At 33.6% G+C, this 22,691-nt stretch overlaps 1 protein-coding gene and 1 pseudogene across 1 annotated transcript; one reads left to right on the forward strand and one right to left on the reverse strand.

The window, feature by feature from the left end:
* Window positions 1-1,142: 1,142 nt before the first annotated feature.
* On the forward strand, window positions 1,143-4,633 carry LOC120135639 (annotated as a pseudogene).
* A 1,056-nt stretch (window positions 4,634-5,689) lies between these two features.
* Window positions 5,690-8,644, reverse strand: LOC120135645 (probable receptor-like protein kinase At1g80640). Its single transcript, XM_039151883.1, has 11 exons — window positions 8,163-8,644; window positions 7,675-7,836; window positions 7,285-7,535; window positions 7,058-7,190; window positions 6,905-6,968; window positions 6,731-6,827; window positions 6,543-6,645; window positions 6,351-6,469; window positions 6,172-6,261; window positions 5,777-5,955; window positions 5,690-5,742 (listed from the first exon to the last, which is right to left on the reverse strand). Exons 1-10 carry the CDS (start codon window positions 8,323-8,325, stop codon window positions 5,815-5,817), a joined length of 1,323 nt encoding a protein of 440 aa, XP_039007814.1. The 5' UTR covers window positions 8,326-8,644; the 3' UTR covers window positions 5,690-5,742; window positions 5,777-5,814.
* Window positions 8,645-22,691: the final 14,047 nt, after the last annotated feature.

Consider the following 22,691-nt stretch of genomic DNA (forward strand, 5'->3'; position numbering starts at 1 on the left):
CAGTTAATATAATATGTTTATTAAATCTACATAATAATAATTAAACTAAAAATAAACGTTTTAGGGTTTATTACATTTCTCTCTTTTTTCATAGTTGTTGTTAGTTTCTTGTCTTTCTCATTTTTGATCGACGACGACACTAGTTTAGTACTGGTTGCCGACTGTCAGTATTTATTATTTTTTCTTTGTTTTGTTATAACATATCATTTTTTGTATTCTTAATAATTCTGGCTTTTTGGCTCGTATTCTCCTGTATTTATGACACTTTTTTCTTTGCGTCTATGGCACGCTTCGGTTGTTTAGTCGTTCTTTTTGCTTATATTTTTCAGGGTTGTGTTTGACATCACCATGACTGATTTGACTGTACTTATTTGTTATCATGATGATCTTTCTACTTTGGACTCTCGGATTGAATTTGGATATGCGTTTTGCGTTGTGGATAGTATTTTCACATCACTCGATTCTGAATTGTAGTATGTCGTTGGTCTTTCAATAGCTTTATTTATTTTGTGATTTGTTGACCGATGCAGTTAGATCTATTCGTATTTAACTCTTGTTCGAGTTTATTTGATTAATTTTTTTAACATTTTTCGTTCTTGTATTAAGTGACTAGTTTTTTGTGTTTAGGAAAATATTCTTATTATATACGTTTAGTTTAGAGTTTTGATTATAAGCCTTAATTATAATTTAGATATTTTATATTTTAATAAAATTACGGCTTTTATCAAAAAAAATATTTTTAAATTTTTAACAATAAGTTTATAATATTAAAAAGTATTATTTTATTAAAATAATATTTCTTCCGTCTCATTAAATTTGTCTTTTTAAAATTTAAAAATGTCACATTAAAAATATTCTTTAAGAAAAATCAACAAATAGCAACAATTATATTTTTATCTTATATATTTCATTCTTTTACATATCAAAATAAATTGTCAAATCTATCGATCTTTTTTTTAAATAATTTTATCATTTTTTTATTTTATATGATTTGACATGTGATCAAATTTATCTATTAAAACTATGTATTTTTTGTCAACAGAGTTGGAGATTCTTTAATGTAAATTTTAAAAGTTTAATGATCGAAGTATAAGTATCTTAAAAAATTGTTGAATGTTAGGGTAATTTACGCTTCTCCTCATTGAACCCAGTATGTGGTCACCGTTACTGTGAGTTTCATCACATTTGTTGAAGTTTTGATCTAATCAGATTCTCATCTCCTTGTTGCTAGAATTCTAGATGGCTTCATCGGTTCTATCTTTGGCATCCGCAGCTCCCTCAGCTTCACTTTCTTCTCATGAAATTGAAAAGGTATTCCCGATCCCTTTCTTTAACTTTTTTCTTTTCTGTTTTATTTTAGTTACTGTTTGGTTACACTGAGAAATGAGAGGGTTTTTCACAGGGAAAATTGAATCTTGGAAAATACAGCTTGTGCTTCAAAAAGGAGAAAACCAATCCCTTCATGAAAACAAAGGTACTTTTTTTCCTATAACTTTCTGTCCCATTTGCAATGTTAGATCAACCCTCCATGTTCAGTATGGTTAAGTGATTATAATGACCTTTTCCCTTGATCTATGTGTCTAGTAACTCCGTTTATGTTAAAGGGTTTACATAGATTGAATGTGGGTAGATGGGATTTTTATTCTTTTCCCCCTTTGTTTGCTTCTTCATCTGAGTCATTTGGTTGTTTGCAGTCTGTTGGTCGAATATCAATGGTTGTAGCTTCCGAAGTGTCTCGTTTTGAAGGTATAACAATGGCTCCCCCTGATCCAATTCTTGGGGTTTCTGAAGCTTTCAAAGCAGACAACCATGAGTTGAAGCTCAACCTTGGAGTTGGGGCCTATCGAACTGAAGAACTGCAGCCCTATGTTCTTGATGTGGTTAAAAAGGTTAGTGTTCTTTCCTAAAGCAGGTGGTACAATTTCATTAATGATGGCCTCCTCTAGGTTCTCTATTGACATAGCTTTTCTTTTTTTTTCTTCTTGTTTCACGAGTGAGTATTAATTTCTTTGACGTTTATATATTATGTTGAAATTAATGTGGAAACTGTCCATTTTCTAGGCAGATAAGCTTCTACTGGAGAAGGGGGAAAACCGAGAGGTAACTTGATTTACTAATTTGATTGGATAACAGCAGTCATCTTATCCCTTAAGGAGGCTTACTATATTTAGTTTCACTTGTAGTATCTCCCAATTGAAGGCTTGGCTGCTTTCAATAAGGTGACAGCAGAGCTGTTGTTTGGAGCAGACAACCCAGTTAGAAAACAACAAAGAGTACGTGAGAATTTTGGCTATTATCTTGTAAAAATATAATATTTAGCTTGGTACAATGAAGTATTTCAAGAGAAGTTGGAGAAGATTGAAATTGGTTTCATTTTAATGTATGTGTTTCATTTAACCAGGTTGCAACAGTTCAAGGGCTTTCAGGGATTGGTTCACTTCGATTGGCTGCTGCGCTTATAGAACGATATTTTCCTGGGGCAAAAGTTCTGATATCATCTCCCACATGGGGTGAGTAATGTCTTCCTCTTTTAACATATCTGTGAAATTTGTCCAATATTATGCATTCTCATAGTTAATGAAACTGTGTCACAGGTAATCACAAGAACATTTTCAATGATGCTAAGGTCCCGTGGTCAGAATACCGATACTACGACCCAAAAACGGTTGGCTTGGACTTTGAAGGGATGATAGCAGACATCAAGGTCATCTTCTGGCTTAAAAAGCACACTAGATAATATATCAATATCATCTTTCTTTCCTTAAACAATTTATTCTTCAATCACACTTTGCAGGAAGCTCCTGAGGGATCTTTTATTCTTCTTCACGGATGTGCTCACAACCCAACCGGTATTGATCCGACCCCTGAACAGTGGGAAACAATTGCAGATGCCATCCAAGAGAAGAACCATATTCCATTTTTTGATATTGCATACCAGGTAATAGTTGCCTGAATTCGTGATACATAACTTGATTAATGTGGTGTCTAATGTAATATTATATTAAGATGGAAAATATGATATTTTAATGAAAACTTATTGAAATACTTTTGGTCATAGGGATTTGCAATGGGAGCCTTGATGCTGATGCAGCATCGGTGAGGATGTTTGTGGCCCGTGGTATGGAGGTCATTGCTGCTCAGTCATACAGTAAAAATCTTGGCCTTTATGCAGAAAGGATTGGAGCAATTAATGTTGTTTGCTCATCATCAGATGCTGCTGCAAGGTGAAGTTTTGCTTGATATTGTGGAATGTTATGCAGTGAGCCTTTGCAAATGCACAATTGGCCATGTAGCTAAATTTCTTTTACTTTTCAGTAATTATGCTGTGTTACATGCGGGGAAATATAATTTCCCTTCATTCTTGAGAGTGACAAGATGTTGCTCAAGTTTAATATGTCGTTAGTACCCTTTTCTTTCTGATGCATAGAGAACTGACATTATAAAAACTAATTGATGGTTATTTTTTCATTTGCAACTATGTATCTGTTGGCAAAGTTATAACCATAGAGTTATTTTATGTCTTTTCACATCCTAGTTCCTCCACCAGGTGTTCCAAATATATTAGTTCAAATGAGTCTGACATGTTACATTATGGTTTCTAGTCCTTTTGAATGGTAATTGATATATTGTTTAGGGATCGAGTTATATTCTATTTATTTCTGTTTCAGGGTTAAGAGCCAACTGAAAAAATTGCTCGACCAATGTACTCAAATCCACCTGTTCATGGGGCTAGGATCGTTGCCAGTATTGTTGGGGATGCAGCTCTCTTCAAGGAGTGGAATGCAGAGATGGAAATGATGGCTGGGAGAATTATGAATGTGAGACAGAAACTATTTGACAATCTTTCTTCCAAAGATAAAAGTGGGAAGGATTGGTCATTCGTTCTTAAGCAGATTGGAATGTTTTCGTTCACTGGCTTAAACAAAGCTCAGGTAATAGCCAGCTCCCACCTTTGCTTTGTATTTTTGAAATTTCCGGGGTATTCATTTATTGCACCCTATATGACAGTGAAATATAGCAATATCACCACATATTTGATTACTACTAACCTCATGTTGGATTAATGTTTTTCTTAAGCCTTTGAAGTATAAGAACATAATTGGATTAAGACCGAATCAGTATTTTAAGACGGTAACCTTTGGTTAACATGATAAATGGATTCAAAATTTTAGATGCTCGACTGAACATTGGATTATGTTGATAGTAAAGTATCATATTTTGAATTTTCCGAGGCATCGTATGACAATATTCTTATTGTAATGGTGGTTTTTCTTCTTCTTAATAGTGTGATAGCATGACCAACAAGTGGCACGTATATATGACCAAGGATGGAAGGATATCCCTTGCAGGATTATCGTTGGCCAAGTGTGAATACCTTGCAGATGCCATCATTGATTCTTACCACAATGTCGGTTAAAATTAAGGAAAACTTGTCAAGTGATTTGAACCAAAACCATGATCAAGTGAAGTGATTTTATGAAAAAGATTTTGTAATAATGTGTGGCCTTAAACACTCATTTATTTCAAGTTTTGATAGAGGCAATTTGCAATCTCTAGTTTGTTTTGTTGAATGTGGAAATTTTGAAGTTTTCCAGTAAACACGGCATCTGGAAAGCATTATTGATTATTATAACTTTGTCTCAAACAATAAAGAGTTACTGTGTTGGTAGAGAAATGTTGAAATTTAGTTATCGTATTTCATTTATTTCTACAACTTTATGTTATTTTCTTTAGATGTCTTATTTTATGCTAACCCTTTTGATTATCAGGTCATATGTTGGTTTTCTCGGGATCGGTCTACAGGGGATGTAGGGTTTTATGTTAGAAAGATGAACTTATAAAATTTTAGAAGATAAAAACATATTATCAATAATATATATATATATATATATAATTTAAATTATATAAGAATTTGAAGTTTTCATGAATAATTGTTCTGACCGCACCCTAGGTTCATCCTGTAGGTGTATATGGTAGTCTTGATTTTTCTTGTACATCTCTATTTCCTTTGATAGAAAAACAAAAACAAAATCAAATGTATGGTCCCTCCAATAAAATTAGTCTTGTATTTATTGCTTCCTACTCATGGTGACATTACAAAAAAGAAACCATACGGCCATCTTAAATCATATATATCCTCTTTTCCTTATTTAAAACGCTTTGCGTTGATGACCACTCGTCTTTGTTTAGCAACCAATGCACACGTTTACCCTGCATCTCGTCACCTTCTGGACTGTGGTTGTGTGTGTCATAAAAATAAAATTAAATAACCCATTAATTTCTACAAAATAATATTTCTTTTGCCTCTCACCACCTTCCAAGTCCCGTGCAGGTGTGCCTAATATGCACTATAATTATCGCTTATATCATCGTATCTGCTATGCTCTTTCTATATTTACTTTTATCTTTTTAATCATTTTTTAGCCATTGAAACCTATTATCGGATCTTAATTAAAGATTTGATAATAATGTAAGTTTTCTTTTATCATTATATCAATGATTTGTTGATAAAACAAAATTTTAAAGGTAAATGTAACTTCTCATTTAAGTTCGGAAATTCAAACTTTGACCAAATTATCATCGTATGAACAAATAAACCTAAGATTGCTGTATAAAGCATTTTCAAATTTAGTGCAATTTACAAAAGATATTAACAATCAGAAAATCTTCCACAGCAGCTCAACCAGCTAATCCTCACTCTTCACCCCCAAAGGTATACATTATCATCAAATGCTTTGCATACAATGGGCTATGGAACTGATGTGCATGTATGATTTGGAGACATGTCAAACACACATGGGGTAGTTTTTGGTGTTAAGGGGCTGCAGCTTGTGTAACTCTTAGAGTCCCTCCAAGTTCCATAGGAACAAGAGGGATAAGCGAGTGGAGAACATCGGCTATCAACGGCCGATAGCCCGGTTCGGGTTGCACACACAGCACGGCAACAGCAGCAACCTGTATAGTACAATTCCACATTTTAATTTCCAAGATAGTAACAGAGGGAATAGAGTCAAATTCAGCAAAACAAAGCAAATCAGTCTGCAAAATGAACAAATGGGGTCTAAGCTCACTCATTCCTACGTAACCTAACCGTAACCAGTGAGACTTGTCTGGCATAGCAGGCAATTTTATAAACGAAGACAATGCTTTTGTCACTATTAGCTTACCAACCTGATACAAGTGTTTTAGATCCATTGTATTTCGTATTACAGGATCCACGATGTCTGGGAGTTTAGATCTGTCAGTAAGCTGAGGCATGGCCTGCATTCAATAATAGATATGGCATCAGATTTTGAAACAATCCTTCATTTTTTTTAACGTGAACCATCGTAAGAGCAAGGCATACATACCCATGTGACAATAGATTGGCACTGAGCTGGTGCCAGTTTTTCCACGGGCTTTCTTCCCAATAGAAGTTCCAGCAGCACAACACCAAATGCATACACATCGCTTTTATCTGTTAATTTACCTACAAAAAACCAGATAATACATTTAAGCTCCTTATCTATAAACTTCACTTTCAGATAATTTGCAGAACATACCATCTAAAAGGTATTCTGGGGCAACGTAACCTAAAGTACCCGAAAGCTTCAAATTATTTTTGTTATGGGCTGCATCATTTACTGCAAGGCCGAAATCCGAGAGCTGTATCGAGACGAAATGGAAAGGAAGTGAGCTTCAATAGATATACAAGACATTCATAATGAAAGTCCAGCAGCATAATCGTTACCTTTGCGTTGAAGTTTGAATCCAAAAGAATATTAGATGGTTTCAGATCTCTATGGATGACTGGTGGGTTGCAATGTTCATGAAGATGCTCCAATCCTCTGGTCAACAATTGTTATTTTATTAAATCATATTCATTAACTAAGAGGAAAAAGTAAAAATGAAAACAAAGCCTTACCTAGCTGTATCCAAAGCAATTTTCATCCTTCTATCCCATGTTAATGACGACCCCTGAGAAGGTCCTGAGATGTAATTTAAAATTTTCCAGAAACAAATTGTTCAGTTCTTAAAAGTTGTTCATGAGAGTCGAAGAGAGAAAGAGAGTACTTACCGTGTATCTGAGTTTCCAAGGAACCATTATGCATTAATTCATATACAATAAACCTTGATTCATTTTCACTGCTGAAACCCAACAGTGAAATTATGTTGGGATGCTTAAATTTACATAGCAAATTCACCTCATTCTGCAATTCCATACAGTAACTCAACATCAAAAAAGATACGAAATCCTGGAAAACACATAAAAGGGACTGATAAATCTTTTTTTTTAACTAATACCTGAAATTCTTTTTCTGCATCCTGATTTTTACAGTCCAGCTTCTTAACAGCAGCGAAAGTACCAGCATCGAATTGTGCCTTGTAAACACACCCAAATCCACCCTCACCCAGAATATTACCTTCATGAAACTTGTCTGTAGATTTTTCAAGCATCTTATAATCCATGAACGAAGTATTACTCTCCTTAGAAACTGTCCTTGTGGGCTTGAATTTACCAAAAAATGGTGTCAAACCAGTCCCTTTTTCGGCATATTCAAATTCAAAACCACAGAAAGCAGGGGAAACATAGGGAAATAAGCATCAGTGCTAAACCTAAACTCTCAAAGTCCCAGAACTATGAAGAAAAAATGAACAGAGTATGGGCTGAAAAGAATATACCTGAGCTCTTGCCATCATTTCTGGTGGATTTGTGTGAATTCTTATTGTAATAAACCCATAAACAAAACAACGAAGAGATAATTGCAGCCAAGGAAGAGCAAGCAAGAATGAGAGCAATTAACATTTTCTTGGGTGGATCCTTCTTTTTGTGTTCCTCGCTTCCCAGTTGAAATCCTGCTATCTCAATAACCATTTTATAGAGTCAAAAGCAGACTTTTTTTAGCATAAAAATGAAAACTTCCTCCTCCAAGCAAAATGCTTTCCGGTTTTAGAAATGGGAAGAGATTAAGTAATTTTAGAATCATACACTGTTCAAACTCAAGTTATTAAATGCACCGAATGAAAATTTGAACTCGGATAAGACTTTCTTTAAAGTCTAACCAGAAAACAACCTAGCCAGTCGGAAAAAAACAAGTGCTTTATGTCCACTAGTTAACAGAGTAAAAAAAAATGAGAGACGGAATGGGCAGTTCAATTACTAAATTTTGAAGTAGTTCTACCTGGAGAAAATGCAGACATTGAAGCATAGACGGGACTGGAAAAGGATGACGAAACAGGGGATAAAGAGGGAGCAAGAGGGCCGCCTTGCACGGCTGATGCTGAAACAATAATGGTTTCATGAATAGAAACAAGGAAAAGGAACAGAGTCAGAAGCTTCTTCATCGCTTGTTTCTTTTCAAAACAATAATAATAGCTTTTTACTGTTCCTTGTAACGGAAGAAATTTCTTCAAAACATGAAGAAAGGGATATGATATATAGCAAAGTCTTAAGCTTTGAATTTGTGGAATTGTGGGTTCATTTCAAATAGGAGAGAGAGAGAGAGAGACTATGTTTTGGAATTTGGATGTGGTAGTCTTGTAGGCTATTAGTTTCTAGGCTCTGTGTTGCTCCTTTTAACTGTCTTTTTATGTTTTAAAAAGTATAAAAAGCAAAAAGGAGTCGCAGAGGAAAGTTGTTTTGTTTATGTTGGGAGTGGGGGCAGGCAGAAGCAAAGCTCACACAATACAATCATGTGGACAGCTTCTTTAAAATAATACCATTGACCAACTTTCTTCAAGCTGCTCATACTGCCAGTTTTCTTTCTCAGCTACACTTGCATGATCAGATTTTCAAAATCCCCACCATGAGCTAGAAGAAAAAAAATTCTGGGTTTTGCTTCTTGTTGAGAATCATGCCAAGGGACAAAAAATTGAAAAGTTGAGATTATTAAAATAATAATAATTCAAATAACATGAAAGCGAATGATCATTTTCTGGGAAAATAGCAGAATTCTTCTTTTTCATGGATGATGTTGTCATATTGTTTTCTTAGCTTATAACTCTGAACAATTATCGATTTTGAATTTCGAATTGCTATTAATTTCTTGGAATAAAATTGTCTAAATTATTACCTTCAAAAAAGAAAAATGTCTGAATTATTTTACTGTTAACTTTTCTAGAATTGAATATGTAAGCAAAATATAAGTTGATTTAAATTGATTCCATGCAATTGAGAGAATGAAATCAAATGCTCCATACTCCCAGCATCAATTATTAGGCTTTGAATTGTAAAGCAATACTCACTTTAATGAATGTAAAGCCCACCAGCTACTCTTACTTTCTTACATCTCTTAAATGATTTTATTAGGTTTTTTCTTCCATTTATTAAAGAGTATTTTTCCATTTGAAGAATACAATTTAAGATTAATTATATAATAACTAGGGTAACTGCACTGGTAATTAATACTCAAACATCGGGTCAGTGATTAAAGTGTAAAGATTTAAAATTTAGCGGTTTACTTTTTATAAATTGAAATGTTCAATGATTTATTTGGTACTTTTAATTTAGTTCTTATTATTAAAGATTGAAGATGAAAGGGTAAAGTGATCTTTTGATATGAAATGAATTAAAAATTCATTTTAAAGTTATTATAACATGTGGGAAATAGAGGAAAAGGAAAAGAAAAGCTTAGAAGTATTTGTTCATCTTCTCTGCTTCCTTTCTACCGTGAATACCATTAATAAGTTAAGTGATTTTAAAGTTGATTGTTTCTTGCATTTTTGAGTTAGTTTTTAATCCTTGGGTGGTATAGAAGCTTAAGGAAGCTTAAAGATGAATAAAAGTTAATAGATTGATGAATTAATGGTAATTTGGTAAAATGGGTTTTTAAGGGAATTGATGAAATTTGATCAGTGTTGGGATTTTAAGGATATATTTGACTTGTCCAAGGTTTGAATAAGATATTTGAAGTATTAGAAAGGATTGGAAATATGGTTGAAGATTGGGTATGATTTTTAGTTTTAAGTGTTCTATGAAGAATTTTAGATGTTAAAGGGGTTTTAATTGATGTAAGTTAGTTGGGATAAGTGTTAATGAGTTTAAGGGCATGAATAGAGTTAGAAGTATGAGATTTAGGTGAATTTTGGGTTAAATTCAAAGTAAAATAAGTAAATATTGGTCAAGAGTATCGGTACTGGAAGAACAATATTTATATCATATGAATCGGATGAACAACATCGGTATTGAAGGGTAATATCGATACAGGGGGTATCAATACTATAATGGAAAAGGAAATTCCATAATGCAATTTGGGTACCGATACTGAGGTCAATATTGGTACCATAGAAGGTAAGTATCAGTACTGGGTGTAGAGTATCGATACTGTTCAGCTTAAAAATTTGTGAAATCAGAGTTTTATTTAGTTGATGTAAATGATAATTGGTTAGCAGTTAATTGAGTTTCGATATTTATCTTGGTCATGTGAATGTGTAGATTTGGATCGAAAGCACGTACCGAACGAATCGACATAGTAAATAGGTTGAACTAAAGTGAAAATAAATTAGCTTAGGACTTAAGTGAGACAAAGGTGAATGCAACTTACTTATTTTATATTCGATATGAGGACGACTTTCGATGAGCCAACCTCAAAGGTTTTCAATCGAAAACTATCTGAATTATTTTATGTTAAATTTTATTGTTTTACTTAAATTGTATTTCATAAGCATTGTTTTGATTTGGTTACTATGAGTATATGTGTTCTATGTGAATGAATGATAATGAAGAATGCTATATGAATACTTATATGGCTAAAGCCCAAAGTATATTCTATGAGATTTAGAGGTATAATTGGCATGCCAAGAGTCGATGGTTCTACGCGGTCCTTCGGGACACTTCTATATGGTCATTCGGGACAATTCTACGCGATCCTTCGAGATAAATCTACGTGGCACTTCAGTGCAAATTCTACGCGGCAGTTTCGACTGCAATTACAATGTACAACCTCAAAGTACTCACATACCTTAAGTTCTCAGTGATATGTGTTGGGCTAGTTAAACAAATTGATATGAATTGAACAATGCATAACCTTATAAGTTATTTTTATGAAATGTATATTGGTTTCTCTATTTAGTATTTTTTTTTGAAATGTTTAAGTAAATGCTTTAATGTTTTATTATGCTCATTTATGCCTCACTAAGTCAAGACTTAGCGTGTGAGTGTTTTCACACATATGTTCAAAGAAGACAAAAGAGTAAAGCTATGTCGGGACAACATATTTCTGGAGAATATCATATCAGATCGATTTGAACAGTAGGTGGTTTTGTTATCTTGATATTTTGTTGGCATGTACTATAAAGGTTTAAATCGCAAATGCTCTGATATATTTTGTAACTATACTATTTAAAGTTTATGTAAATATATTAAGTATTTATTTTCATCGTGAAATATTATTTTTCAATATTAACTTTTATATGAGGGTTTCATTACCAAAATAAAAGTAAAAGTTTAAATTTTAAACGATTTTTCAAAGAGTAAAAGCATTGAAAAGTCAATGTGACACCTCATATTCGTATCTGGGTCGGGTACGGGTTGGGGGTGTTAAAGGTGTTGGAACCGTCTTTCAGGTGGACCAGGAATTAGGCTTCGACTTAGGAAAATGGTTTGGAGCCACCACTGATCATTTATTTAAAAATAAATAGGTTGATCGGATACCTTTATTGCTTACCTAATCTGCATCTTACCAAAGATATGTCGGATTCGGGAGTCGGTTACAGTTAAGGAAGGGTTAGCACCCTTGAACTGCCCTTTCGGTACTACGTAATTTTCAGTTGTCTTTAATTAAGAAAATCGAAAGTTTAAATTAAAAGGTAAAAATACGATCCCAAATTACTTACCTCCGATCATTTTGAAAGTGTACCCTTAAAAAGTCGAGAAATGTGTTAGAGGAAAAAAAGGAAATGAAAGTAAATAAAATAAAGAAAATAAAAGGAATAAATAAATAAATAAATAAATAAAATGGGATAAAAATAATACAAAAAAATGATGTAAAGATAAAAAAAAGTAATAAAATAAATAAAATAAGTAAAAGTAAAAGTAAGAAATGAAGAAAATAAATAAAATAAAGATCATGATAATAATATAATATAATAAATAAATAAAAACAAAAATAAAATAAAATAAAAATAAATAAAGAAACAAAACAAATATAAAGGAAATAGAAAATAAGTAAAGATAGAGAATAAAAATGAAAATGAAAATATAAAACTACAGAAAATAAAGAAAATTATAATATACATATAATGAATAAAAAATAAATAAAGGAATAAAATAAGTATGAAAGAAAATAAAATAATGAAAATAATATATATATATATATATATATATATAACGAATAAAGTAGAAAAAAAAGAAATAAAAATTATAGGGGAAAACAAAACAAAACAAAATATATGAATATATATATATATATTAAAATGTAATATTAAATAAATTGAAAATTTGAAAAAAGGGCTAAATTCAAAGGAAAGAAATTTGAGTGGCCAAATTGAAAAGATAGTAGGTGGGAAAATCGAATTTAGGGGGTCAAAACGCATGGTTAAAAAAATAGGGGACCGAAGTGGGGATTTGCCCACTTTCAAACGAAAACGCACGGATCCTTCCCTCGGGTCGGGTCGACTCGCTGGTCCATGGGTCATGTATATAAGCCAACTTCATAAACAAATCTCATATTTCCATTCACTTTCAAAACCGATCAAACCACCCACACCCAATTTCTCTGTTTTGTTCTTGAGTGTTCTTCACTCTTGAAGAACACGTCCACGATTTTCAGAAATCGGACACCCCATCACCTCGTCGGTCGCCGTTCATCGACGGCAAACCTTAAAAATTTTAATTTTTTTGAAAGCTTTATTTCCATACTTTTCAAAAATCAAAGTTTTTTTCAAAACCAAGCATCGGGGGAGCGTAGATCGAGGGAGCGTAGATCTAAGAGAGAATATCTCATTTTTCTCTTATGTTCATCGCCCGATTGAGTTTTTTTTAAATGAAAGCAACAAAAAGAGGTGCAACATGCAGGCCACAAACCCACCGAATCAAAGGTAAAAAGAAATAATACCTTTATTTCACTTCAAAAAAATTACAAAATATGCTTTGAACACCTTTGCAAACTTTTGGTATACTCTCTTGTATTTAGGGTGATTTATCTTTGTGTATTTAATATTAATCGTATGTACAATGGTGTTCGATTTACATTTATTTATAGGTACAAAATGCCCTATTTTAGACTCTATTTTGAGTGTTTGATTCTATGTAAAACACTCGGCTAACGTTGTTTGTTGATGGTTGGTTTCGTGTTGCTGAGGAAATCGGTGGCGTTGGTAAGGCGTGGAGCATGATGAGTCCTCAGGTGGGAATATGCGGCGCCAAAAGAAAGTGAGGAGCTAGGGTTTTCAAACTCTAGCTGGACCGGTTCGGGTGCTTCAGCGGGCCGGTTCACGGGTCTATTCGGGTAACTCCACTGGGTCACTACTGGGCCACGGGTTTAGGCTACTGTGTAGCCTCTTCACTTGGGTTTCATTGGGCCTGTAAAAAAAAGAAAAATATGTAACTAACATTATATATCATATAATATATGTATTATATAATCATATAATTATTTATGGGGACGAAAGATGGTGTATACAACAGGTAATCACTGAATTCTTAAAGGCTTTTCATTTCGATTATTGAACTTTTATCACTTACATTACAATCACTAATTTTTTAACTCTCTTTCACTACTATTATTATTGTTAGCCGTCATTAGAAAATGTTGATGTAGAGTCTTTTTCTCCAAAAACTCTAATTTTCTAAATTACAATCATTGTAAATGTAAAAAAAATTATGAACAAAGTGATCGTTGGTCAATCCTAACAGTGAAAAAGCTTTATTTTACCAAAAGATTAACATAGTTTAATTTCAAGATTAGATGATGGTTAACAATAACTAGTCGTAAAGTTTTAACTTTTAGTTTCTATATATTGCCATCTCATTTCATGATGTTTTTGTTGTCCTTCAATGATTTAGTTGTCCTTCAATTGAAAAATGAAGCATATCGTGCAATTCAAGTAGCACTTGATGTAAGTGTAGAGAAAGGAGAGAAAACGTGGCATTTGATAGCTACACCGCAGGGATGGTTTAAAGTCAACAAAGATGGAGCCTGAAATATGGGGAGGGTAATCAAATACAATAAAGGGAGATGGATAATAGATTTCTATATATTAATAGGCACGTTTTCAATGTTAGAAGTGGAATTATAGGAAATTCACGGAGGTTTAACTACAAGTTAGAACATATGAGCAAAGAAGGTAATAGTAGAAATAGATAGCAAGGAATTGGAAAGTGATTGTTGAATATATACTCAGGAAAGACAATAAATTAACATATGCAATGAAAAAAATGAAAAGAATGAACAAAATGAAATATCAACATTATCGATTTTCATTAATAGAGATTCAAACGATTTTACAAGAAGAATAATGTTTTAGGCTAATAATTTATTGTTTAGCTTTTAATTTATTTCTTCAACAAAATGATAAAGAGTAAAAATAATATTTCTTGTTCATTATATCCAAAATTTGTTGTAAACAAAAACTCAATTAATAAAAACTATTTAATTAATAACTCGTAAAAAATATAAAAAAATAATGACTTAAAAACGACACACTTTTTTTTTCTCTCTCGGCGCACATTAGCAGGTCTAATGGTTTATGAGATTGAGGGCTTCTTCTTCTCTTGGTGTGTCAATTCTTTACTGTAATTTCTTTTTTGTGATTGTCCGGTTGTTGAGCATGACTGAAGCTCTTCGCGGTGAGGTTGCAATTAGAGGAAATTGTTTGATGTTGATGAAGAACAAACCCTAGCATATTTTCCTCCATTGAATCATGAGGGGCTAGTTACTGTGAAGCTTCCATATGATGTATTTGATGAGGGGGTTTTAGAGTGGAGATACTCGTTAGTTGATCAATTCATTGGGGCTGCTCCAAATTTTAGCTCGATGAAAAGATCACTGACTTGCTTTGGGGGAAACTTTATCGGTTAAGGTTAGTCTTGCTGGCCCTAATATGTGTGTCTTCACGTTTGTTAATCGACTGCTAGAGATTGGGTATTAGAGAGTGGGCCTTGGCACATTTAGAATAAAGCATTGTTCTTGCATAAATGGGAACCTAATCTTTGGCATTCGGAGTTTGATTTGGTAAAAATGCATGTTTGGATTCATTTATGCAATGTGTCTCTTGAATTGTTTTTAAAACGTGGTTTGAGTTATATAGTGAATGTTTTAGGCAATCCCCTGCACATGGACTCGGTCATTGCATCGAAGCAACGATTAGAGTTTGCTAAGGTGTGTATTGAGGTGTTGACGGGTGCTAAATTGCCCGAAGCTATTGAGGTTGTGTTGAGAGATAGCTCAACAGTTAAAGTTAGGGTGGAAATACCTTGGTTTCCTCCTTTCTGGTCGGGATGTCATGTATTTGGTCATTCTGATAAGTCATGCCTTTAGTTAACTGAGAAGGTAGTTGAACCAAAGAAAACTAAGTCTACTAGTGCTAGGAAGACATATGTGGTCAAATTTAAAGAGGGGCAAACGAGTAATGCGATTATGGAGTCTATTATGGCTGAGGAATGTGCTAGTTTTCCGGTGCCACAGTCAGATGGTGTTGGTATGGTTTCTTCTGCTACTTGCCAGGAAGTCAATGTCTTTAATATTGAGGAAGTTATTTCAGCCAAGTTAGATGTGGTTAAGGAGATTGCATGTGGTTATGGTGGGAAATTGTTTAATTCTTCTAAGATGAATCAAAGTAAATCTAAGGAAGTAGGAGGAGGACTTGCTTTTGTCAGTTCCAAGAATAAGTTTGTTGTTCTTGCTAGAATGGATATTGAGCAGCCTACGTAAGATTCATATACTCGGAAAGTGAGAGTGGTTTCTCTTGGAGTTGCACAACTTTTGCAGGATATAAAGTCAAAAAAGAAGGATATATTGGAGAAACAGAAGAAGGGTTAGGATGAGTAATGCTCTTATCATCGTTGCTAAGGCTTTTGCTGATTAGAATGTTATTTGTAACCATAGTGATTATGTTAATGGGCGGGTTTAGATTTGTAGTAGGAAGAATCTGGTTTTAGATTGTTGCCAAGTGATTTATGTGAAGACTACTGTTAGGGGTGTTTTTTTATTCATCTATGTTGTTTATGGGAGAAATACTGGTATGAAACGTAGGGATCTTTGGAGACAACTATGTGATATGGGAAGAAGGGTTGGTTCTTTCCCTTGGATTGTTGGATGAGACTTTAATATCATTTTCAATCCTGATGGGAGCTTAGATTTTGATGGTTCCATGCTTAATTTTCATGATGATATTACTGATTTTCTGTGTTGTTGTGAGGGTCTTAGTTTGGAAGACCATCCTTATATAGGTCCTCAATTTACTTGGTCTAATAGGCAAAATAGGAGATATTTGACCAGAAAGTTAGATAAGGTGCTTATTAACCTTTCTTGGGTAATTGAGTTCCCAGAATCTTTTATGGAGTTTCAAACTCCTGGTTTGTCTGATCACTGTTCAGCTATGGTTTGGCTTTCAAAGGATTTGCTTGCCAGTAAGCCTAAACCTTTCAGGTTTTTCAACTTTTGGGTTATACATGTTGATTTCTTGGTTGTTGTGGTTGATTCTTGGAATGAACTTGTTCAGGGATACCCTATGCAGATCATGTTTCAGAAATTGAATAGGCTAAAAGGTGAGAGCAGCTGTTTTATGAAATGACTTGATCTTTTAAAACACCAGAGCTGGATGGTCATTTTAATGATCATCATAGACAGGTCAGTCTAAAGCGGGAAGAGCTTGGTAAGGTGCAACTTCAGAATTTATCCTTTGGTGGTTCTGGAAGGGGATTCTGATTGAACATACTTGATAAAATTGGAGAATGCTGAAACTCTTTTCTTCCGACAGAAGACTAAGGTTGACTGACTAAAAGAAGGGGATCAAGGGTCGAAGTTTTTTTATTCTATTATTGCTAAGAAGCATAAGCGAAACACGATCATGATTGTCTAGGATGAATATGGAAATAGGCATAAGTTATTTGATGTTATGGCTGTTGAAGAGTGAATTATTTTAATCAGTTGATTGGCACTTCTGATCCTAATGTAGTGCATGCGAATGTTAATCTCTTGAAAGACTTGTTGGGTTACTCATTGCCTGAGAAGGAATGTGACTTTTTGGTTAGAAATGTGATTGTCAAGGAGATTAAGGATGTTATCTTTTGGCATGGGGATGATAAAGCCCCTGGCCCTGATGGTTACACTTCTATTCTTTAAGGCCTCGTGGTCTATTGTGGATGGGGACTTTATTGAGGTCGTTAAGTATTTTTTTTCTCTGGCTCTACGCTTATGCGAGCTTTCAATTATACTTCCTTGGTACTGGTGCCAAAAGTTCCCAATGCTGGTATGATGAAAGATCTTTCCCCATTTCATGTTGCTCGGTGGTGTACAAAGTCATCACTAAGATTTTAGTGGATAGACTTGCTGGTGTATTTCCAAGTATGATAGCTTTAAACCAAACGATTTTTGTTTAGGGTCGTAACATAATTGATATTACCCTTTTTGGCCTAAGAGCTTGTTAAAGGGTATGAGAGAAAGTCCCTTTCCCCTAGATGTTCGTTGAAAGTGGATTTGAGGAAGATATTTGACTCTGTGCATTAGGGGTTTATTCTTCAAATTATAGAGGCTTTGGGTATGCCTTTCCAGTTTGGAAAGTGGATTCAGGTGTGCTTCACTGCTTTAAGACTTTCAGTCTCCTTCAATGGGGGTCTAGTTAGTTTTTTCAAGGTAGCTAGGGGTATTAGGCAAGGGATCCCCTCTCCCCCTTGCTATTTGTGTTTTCCATGAACATTCTTTCAAAAATATTTAATGTGGCTGACGTAAATGGGGTTTTTAGCTTTCATCCAAGATGTAAAAAAGTAGGGCATACTCACATGTGCTTTGCCGATGATCTACTAATCTTCTACAAAGGGACTTTGGATTCTATTGCTGGTGTTCATAGTGTGTTTTACAGGTTATATAGTCTCTCTGACCTAAGATTAAATACCTCAAAGAGTGAATTATTCATTTCTGGGGCTACTGCAGACTAAATGGAAACAATTAAGCATGTCACTAGATTTCATATTAGTAAATTACCTGTTCACTATCTTGATGTTCCCCTAGTCACGAGGAAGCTCTCTGAAAGTGATTGTTCTTCTCTTATTGGTAATATCAATGATAAATTGGGTTAATGGGATTTTAAACATCTAGTTATGCTGGAATGGCTCAACTGATCACGTCTATTCTCTTCAGAGTCTCTGCCTATTAGTACAAACAATTTATTCTTCCTTAATCGATTATTAAGAAGGTTGATTAGTTATGCTCTAGGTATTTCTAGAAGGGTGGGGACACTACTACACTAGGGCTCGTGTAAGTTGGAGGTAGATTTGTACTCTGAAGTCTGAGGGTGGTCTTGGGCTTAGGGACACTCGGAGCTGGAATAAGGCGTGTTCTTTCTTCTTTATTCAGAAGATTTTGCAGGGGAAGGTTCCTTGTGGGTGGCTTGGCTTAATGCCTATGTTTTTAAAGGAGTTGAATTCTGGCAAGTGGTAGGGACGCCTAATGTAAGCTGGTGCATTCGGAAATTACTGGACATGAGGAATAAAGCTCGTCCTATTTTCGCATCTTCTCATAGCCTTACTTCCATCACTATCAGTTGGATTTGATCTAAGATTAGAGTGGAAAGTCTAAAGGTAACTTGGCATAGGACTTTGTGGTTTCCTCTCCATGTTCCTAAGCATGCGATTATTGGATGGATGACCATCTTGGGAAGGATTCCCATTAAAGACAAATTATCGTATATAGGGCTTGTTGTGGATGAAAGATGTATTTTTTGTGATGTTTTTCAAACCATGAACCATATATTCTTTGAGTACTCCTTTTCTAGGAGTATTTGGGAGGCTATCCTGCTAGATGTGGGCTTGCTAGGCGAGCTATGGGATGGTATGAGAAGCTTGAATGTGCCTCGATTTATCTTAAGGGTAAATCATTACCCTCCTTTATTCTTAAGGTAGCTAGGAATGCTTTTGTGTATTGCATTTAGGATGAAAGAAATAGAAGACATTTTAGGGGTGTAAATAGAGAGCACCAGGAGATTTTGAATGTTATTGGTGAGATTATCAGGATAAAAACTGCACACAGATGTATAGATATAATGATTATATGAATAGGGATTTATGTATGAGATGGGGTATTCTTTGTAGGGGTTGAGAGTTTTGTTTTTGTTGTTTTTACTTATGTACTGTAGCAGTTCCTACTGATTTTCTTGGATAAATATAAACACATTTATCCAAAAAAAACTATTTAATTATAATTTTAAACTCCTAAGTATATTGTAGCCTATTAAATTTATTCTACATGATTAATTGAATTTCGATATATAAAAATCACCATAGAAAATATGTTTCCACTCCTACTGGTTTCTCAAGAAAATGCCTTTTTTCCATATTTCTTTCTGATGCTTATAGTAGAGTCATTTTTTAAAATTAATTTGCTTATTTGTTGCTATGATCTTTTTCATAACTTATCTTAAAAAAATGAATGACCCTAACAATAACTTGTCTTAAAAAATGAATGACCCTAACAATAATTATATAAGATAGCACATGGCCATATTATGAATTGTCTAAACAGCATTAGTTGGTTAGACATGAAGGACCCTAATTCCTACAAACATATCACATTAACTAGCTATTCAATATATATAAGTAGACGACCCTGCTTTTATAAAGCTGCAATTCATAAAAGACTTCGAGCTTTAATCTTTTTGGATCATTTGACTGTAATGTTCTTAAGGTATAATAACTTTATTTAGCCTTTCAACAAACTGATCTCTTCCGTTTAAAATACATAACAAGTTGTTCTGACAATGCTTGAGTATTACAAATGAATCATGTGGATAATTGTTGAATTTTATACAATAAACTATTATAAAATATTTTCGAAATTTTTGTGCATATTTTTTGTCAATACCCAGATCCTTCTACCACATTAACGTTTAGCATAATTAAACGTGGATGATTCAGATTATATTGGATTATTTAGAACTAGCAGTTGGGTCGACTTACTTTGAATATTTGGGTGACACATGAATTTATGAGCTTACTGAAAGACTAGGACTGAATATATGTACAGTAAGGTGGCGTTTGGTACGCTGAATGTTTATGAGGGAATTAGAATCTGTGAAGGAATTGGAATCTGTCAGGAATTAGAATCTAATCTCATATTCTGTTTGGTTGGAAGAAATGGAATTGAAATCCAATTCCGTATTCTGTTTGGTTCGCAAACATGTCAGATGAATTTGATTTCAGTAATGTAAAATGAAAGAATTGCCCTTCTGTTTTTTTGTTTTTTAATTTTAGTTTGTTTTACAACTTACATGTAGTAATATATTATAAAAAATTAAAAAATATCAAATTTTCATTTTATTGATTGATTATTCATTTCAATAAATTATAAAAATCATGCTAATAAACATCATAAGTTAAAATCATCGCAATCAAAATATGTTAATAAGTTACCAAATTATAGAACAATATTTCGATACATTCCAATCGGAGTATGTTAATTAGTTACCAAAAAATATACCAAAAACTATTTTTATTCAATATATGAATTAGAAACCCGACCCGGCACGACACAAAATAATAAAAAAATATTTTTATTCAATAAAAATATTGACTTGATTGAAAAAATTATATATAGAGGGACATTATTATAATTATTCCTAAATATATAATGTAAAATTATATTTTTTTTTCGGGTCGGTCCAGTTTTTTTCACCCTAAACCCGAACCCGACCCGACCCGAATATCATACTTAAAAAAATTCGACCCGACCTGAATATCACACTTAAAAAAACCCGACCTGAATATCACACTTAAAAACCCCGACCCGACCCGAACAAAATAAAGTTTCAACCGACCGACCCGAATATATGAATTAGAAAGCCGACCCGACCCGAATATCACACTTAAAAAACGACCCGACCTGACCAAAATAAAGTTTCACCCGACCCGACCCGAAATAATAAAAAATATTTTTATTCAATATATGAATAAGTTACCAAAAGATTGATAAGTGTAATATGGTCAAATTTCAATTCCTTCCAACAAGGGAATTGAATTCCATCCATTCTTGGATGGAATTCACTTTCTCTCATTTGATGGAAAGTTGAAGCCATGAGTGATTTCAATTCCCTCGGAAAACTTGAACCAAACATGAGAAAGTGATGAATTAGATTCCAATTCCAAGGGATTCCATCTAACCAAACGTCACCTAAGTCAATGGTTCTTTTAATAGGAAAAGTATGTCAATTGTTAGTTTAACTTTGTAAGAATAATCAAGTTGAAAACATCGGAAATTGTTTAAATAAAAAAATTAGCTGACCCTTATTCTCATATGTAAGACGGAAATTGTTTAAATAACGTATGGCTTAATTATTGATTCCTGGAACCTGCATAATCCCATGGTTTCAACAGAAAACGGATGTAAACATATTTGTGGAATGGCGGAAACCAGGCCCAACGAAATTGTATAACATATGGACCGAACAATCTGCTCAGCCATTTGTTCTTTTCTTTCCGGCAAACTATTAAATAATGGTTTCTCATTTAGGCAATGATTTTCACTGTCCAGACAGAGGAAGCATCCATTTATATGGGTGGCACGATGTGCAGAGCCGATTGAATTTGGTCCCCGAAACTCGGTTCCTTTATTGAGGAATAAATTGAAACCGTATCCACAATTTAAGGTTCACCAACTTCGCCTGGACTGCATTTTTAACCACATAAAGGATTACTCTCTTTAATTGATCATACACAAACTCCATTTGGATCATTTTCTTCCACGTTGATTTTTTAAAAAACAATAACAACATTGTTTTAAGACCAAATTTGGAAGTTGACTATTAATTAAACTTAAATTAATATTATTTTCAATGTACCATATACTTGATTGATATTTTCTTTTATATTGATAAATTAAATGAGAGTACCCAAAAAAAAGAATTAAAGAAGGAATATTGGGTTGAGTTAGAGTTGGGTTTCTTTAATTGGATCATTAGGCTCAAAAACCGAGGAAATGGTCACATTTCTTTCATGGCCGTCGGTCCCCATCTTACTTTTTATTGGGTTTCAAGTTTTAAAGAGCACACGAACTAAAAGTGTGTAAATTAAAGTATAGAGACCAAACCAAAAACATAATTCAAATGCTAAAGCTAATTGATGCCACATCTTATTTGTAAAACTAATAAATTGACTCTTTATTCTGAAATACAAGATATTCTAACATAGTACTTGTGCAGATATAAAAGCAAAGGTAGAGCCAACAATGGAATTGGTTGGTAGAGAGTGGAAATGCAATGCAACTGTTACAGGTGATATACGCCGACAGGAAGCAAAGAGAAAAGTGGCCAGGAAAGGAGCAAAAATACACAGAGCGCCAAAACACAATGTTGTCACCCGCACTATCTATTCTTAAGTTAAACAACAAACGCATAATTTTATATTTAAGGTAGTAAACTTATAATTTTTTAAAGGAAAATAAACTTATAAAATTTTATGAAAACGAAAATAGATTTTTAATAAAAAATATACAAATATATATATATAATATATAAAATTTTAAAATTTGAGTATAGATATATACCTGCTTAGCTTCCCTTCC

This window comes from Hibiscus syriacus, unplaced genomic scaffold, assembly GCF_006381635.1.
Source record: "Hibiscus syriacus cultivar Baekdansim isolate YM2019G1 unplaced genomic scaffold, ASM638163v2 tig00001825_pilon, whole genome shotgun sequence".
NCBI classification, from domain to species: Eukaryota; Viridiplantae; Streptophyta; class Magnoliopsida; order Malvales; family Malvaceae; genus Hibiscus; species Hibiscus syriacus.

What these genes read in the sequence shown, in the direction of transcription:
- LOC120135645 (XM_039151883.1), bottom strand. Translation starts at nt 8,325, where the DNA reads ATGAAGAAGCTTCTGACTCTGTTCCTTTTCCTTGTTTCTATTCATGAA. An exon ending in CCCAGAATACCTTTTAGATG is followed by an intron (nt 6,470 to 6,542) that starts GTATGTTCTGCA and finishes GGTTTTTTGTAG; the next exon opens with GTAAATTAACAGATAAAAGC. An exon ending in GCCAATCTATTGTCACATGG is followed by an intron (nt 6,262 to 6,350) that starts GTATGTATGCCT and finishes TATTGAATGCAG; the next exon opens with GCCATGCCTCAGCTTACTGA.